Genomic DNA, 4,021 nt, shown 5'->3' with positions numbered 1-4,021 from the left:
TTACAATAATGGCATCAGCTACAAATGAAAGCATGAATTAGTGTTTCAGCCTTTTTCGTTGAGTAAGGAGCAAAATGTTGTTACTGAAGATAGAATGCACTTTTAGAAAGCTCAAATGAGACTCAAAGGAAAGTAATGAGTCCAGTAATGAACCAAGAATACAAACTGCTTGGGTAGGATTAACAATTACACCATCAGTATTAATAGAAACGATTAGTAGTGTGGAAATTCAATTAATTTTGGGATATCCAACAAAATATGAAGTGTACAGTAAAAGATTTCAGGTCAGGTGTGAGGTCATGTGAAAATCATACATACCAAAAAAAATCATTCTACATTGCCTATGTTTGTTGATTGTCATGTACAATAGTAAAATTACTGAAATACTTATATTACAATGCGGAAAATAAAGGGTTGAAGATAAATAGGAAGAAGATAGAATACATGAAATTTCATGATGATCAGGATTCAGAAGTCAGCCTGCAGTGAGATCTATTGAAAAAAGTGGATACATTTAAATATAGGATCAATGGTAGTCCACTAGATGCAGAGATAACCCAAAAAAAGGGCAATGTGGATCGAACAATCAGTAGAAGGTATGAGGAATATTGTGTGATCAAAGAATGAATGAAAGGTTCAAGGTAAGGTTTTTAAGACAGCGGTAAGACCGGCAGTGATGTATGGAGCAGAGACATGGGCAGTAAAGGGGAAACAAAAATGTTGAGATGGATGTGTGGAGTTACACAAGATGACAGGATAAGAAATAAGACAATCAGAGGTCAACAAATGTGTGGGAGGTATCTAAGAAAGTACAGGAAAATAGGCTGACGTAGTATGGCCATGTGATGAGGAGAGACAATGAATATGTGGGCAAATGAGTGATGGGAATGGAATGAAAGTGAGGGAGGCATAAGCAGAAATGGTTGGATAAATTAAAAGAAGACCTGAAAGATGTTGGAGAAGGCTGATCAAGCACATCGAAACAACATAGAAGTGGGAAAAGATGAAAAGGAAGTCTTATTTTCACAACACATTTATACTTTTAGTGCTGAAGTGTTCCTGGAATGGTTTTCTTCCCAGTAAAAATCATGTAAATTTGAATTTTTATTTCCTTATTCCTGAAACTATAGATTACTGGGTTCATCATCGGTGGGATCACATTACCAACTATTACCAATGTATTGTACACTTCAGTCGACATCTTGACACCTGCACTTGGCAGGATATAAGTAGCCAGCGATGGGATGTAAGCAAGGACTAAAACAATGAGGTGAGTGACACAGGTGCTGAAAGCCTTACTGTTTGCATCTAAAGAGGTGATTTTCAGTGCCACTGAAAAGATTCGGGCATAGGTGAACAAAATTAATATCATTGGGCAGAATCCTAGCAAAATCACAAAAGTGCTCAAAAGTAGCAAGTATTTGGGGTCATCATTACATGCTATTTGGACCATGTTAGAGTAATCACAGTAGCAATAGGGCAGGACATTGGTGCGGCAAAATGAGAGTTCACTGACAAACACCATCATTGATATGTGCAAGAGGAATGCAAACACAGGTATAGATAAGACAGCAATCCACACAATTTTTTTTGTAACAATTGATGGGTAACGGAGGGGATGCACAACTGCAACATAACGGTCCAGAGCCATAAATGTTACCAGAAGGGATTCCGTCAGGTTGATATTCAATATAAAATACATCTGCGTTAAACAGGCTCCATACGGTACTAGCGACATGTTGAACTGAAGAATAGTGATGAGTCTTGGGATGATGGTGTTAGTGTTCACCAGGTCTATCACCGCTATGGTACTTATGAAGATATACATGGCGGAGTGGAGCTGCCGGTTCATTTTAATCACCAGAATTACCAGAAGGTTTCCAAAGATTGATATCAGGTAGATGATCAGAAGGATGACAACAGTCAAAATTCTGTGGTCAGCTCTGATAGCACAATGCAGTACAAACTCTGCTACAGATAGGCTGGAGTTGAACATGATGTCAGTTTTTCTCTTCCTGCGGAAATGTTAAGAATAAATAAGAATTAGCCATGGGAATCTATTTCATCTGTAATAGAGACACATTAGGAAAAGACTCTTTTATCATGTTGTGTTCTTCTGATCAATGTCATAGGGGAACCATTTTTAGTTTCCCTATGAGGGCTTCCACATGAAGGTTCCAGAAAGAACCTTTATTTATTTAGACTTGTTACAGGTTCCATAAATAATCTATACTAATAAAAGGCAAAGCCCTCACTGACTCACTCACTCACTTACTCACTCACTCACTCACTCACTCACTCATCACTAATTCTCCAACTTCCCGTGTAGGTGGAAGGCTGAAATTTGGCAGGCTCATTCCTTACAGCTTATTACAAAAGTTAGGCAGGTTTCATTTCGAAATTCAAAGCGTAACGGTCATAACTGGAACCTCTTTTTTGTCCATATACTGTAATGGACTGCAGCTCGCTGGCCGTGGGAGGCGGAGTTGCGTATTGCGTCATCACGCCTCCCATGTATTCACGTGAACTGACTGTGAATGCAGTACACAGAAAACAAGGAAGAGCCTCAAAGAGCGCTGAAGAAAATATTCATTACACAATTGAGAAGGCAGCGAAACAATAAGAAACGAGCGAGTGACGCATACAAGCATATTCATAAGTGCAGCTAAGGCGGAAACAAAGCACGGTGTAAAACGTAAGTTTAAATTAAGTTTGGCAAGATTGCTTTTCTCCTGTACAACTATACGTTGCATTCTCAACAGTAAGCTTGCACGAACTGACAACGTGGTGTACAAAGAGAACTATAACAATCGTAATAAACGAACAATAAAACAGCGGAGAACCCATGGATTAAATAAAAAGGCTGCTTCCTTGGTGAAGCAAGGAAAAAGGATGGCCTTATATGGCGTTCGGTTATAAAACAGCGGAGAAGCTGTGTAAAGACTGCTTCACAAAAAAACAGCAGAGCGCCTTATATGAGCAGGCAGTCAGCTAAAGAAGGAAATCAATAAATAACTATAATCGTAATAAATGAACAAAAAATAGTGGAGAATCCGCGGATTACATAAAGGAAATGGGTATCTGAACAGAAAAGTGAGCCTCAAATACCTACACAAAACTATAACAATCGTAATAAATGAACAATAAAACAATACAGAACCACTAAGCAAGGAGAAAGGACGGCTTTATATGGCGTTCGTTTATAAAACAGCGGACAGGCTGTGTAAAGACAGCTTCACAAAAAAACAGATCCTTAACAAATTGTTATTGATATATTTTCCCTCAATTTAAAAAGGTTTTCTTTTCTTCTTAATTAAAATTTAAAAGCAATACTTCACCGCTGCGAAGCCCGGGAATTTGGCTATATGCAGTGAATGTGTACGCCTGATGAGCCCAGAATTAGGGCGAAACACGTGTCGAGTACTCTTTGCATTATTTGACAGTAAACTATTTTCAACCATTCTATGATCTGCTTCTCACAACTGAGGGCACCGTTGCGGATGTTAGCTGACTTGCTGGCCAACCATAAGCGTTACCTGGTAGGTAACCACCCATACAATCAGATTGTGTATGTATGTATGTATATATGTATGTCTATATTTATATATATATATATATATATATATATGTGCATATGTATATATATATCTATACTAATAAAAGGCAAAGCCCTCACTGACTGACTGACTGACTGACTGACTGACTGACTCACTCATCACTAATTCTCCAACTTCCCGTGTAGGTAGAAGTCTGAAATTTGGCAGGCTCATTCCTTACAGCTTACTTACAAAAGTTAGGCAGGTTTTATTTCAAAATTCCACGCGTAATGGTCATAACTGGAACCTGTTTGACTGACTCACTCATCACTAATTCTCCAACTTCCCGTGTAGGTAGAAGGCTGAAATTTGGCAGGCTCATTCCTTACAGCTTTCTTACAAAAGTTAGGCAGGTTTCATTTTGAAATTCTACGTGTAATGGTCATAACTGGAACCTGTTTTTTGTCCATATACTCTAATGGAGG

General features: G+C 38.4%; 1 protein-coding gene across 1 annotated transcript; it reads right to left on the bottom strand.

Annotated features, from left to right (window-relative positions):
* Positions 1 to 1,042: 1,042 nt before the first annotated feature.
* On the bottom strand, positions 1,043 to 1,996 carry LOC114641212 (olfactory receptor-like protein DTMT). Its single transcript, XM_028790300.1, has one exon. The coding sequence runs from the start codon at positions 1,994 to 1,996 to the stop codon at positions 1,043 to 1,045; it is 954 nt and encodes a 317-aa protein (XP_028646133.1).
* Positions 1,997 to 4,021: the final 2,025 nt, after the last annotated feature.

Source organism: Erpetoichthys calabaricus, chromosome 4 (genome assembly GCF_900747795.2).
Source record: "Erpetoichthys calabaricus chromosome 4, fErpCal1.3, whole genome shotgun sequence".
Taxonomy (NCBI): Eukaryota; Metazoa; Chordata; class Cladistia; order Polypteriformes; family Polypteridae; genus Erpetoichthys; species Erpetoichthys calabaricus.
The sequence above is the reverse complement of the archived record's forward strand: the minus strand, read 5'-3'. Positions and strand labels throughout refer to the sequence as shown.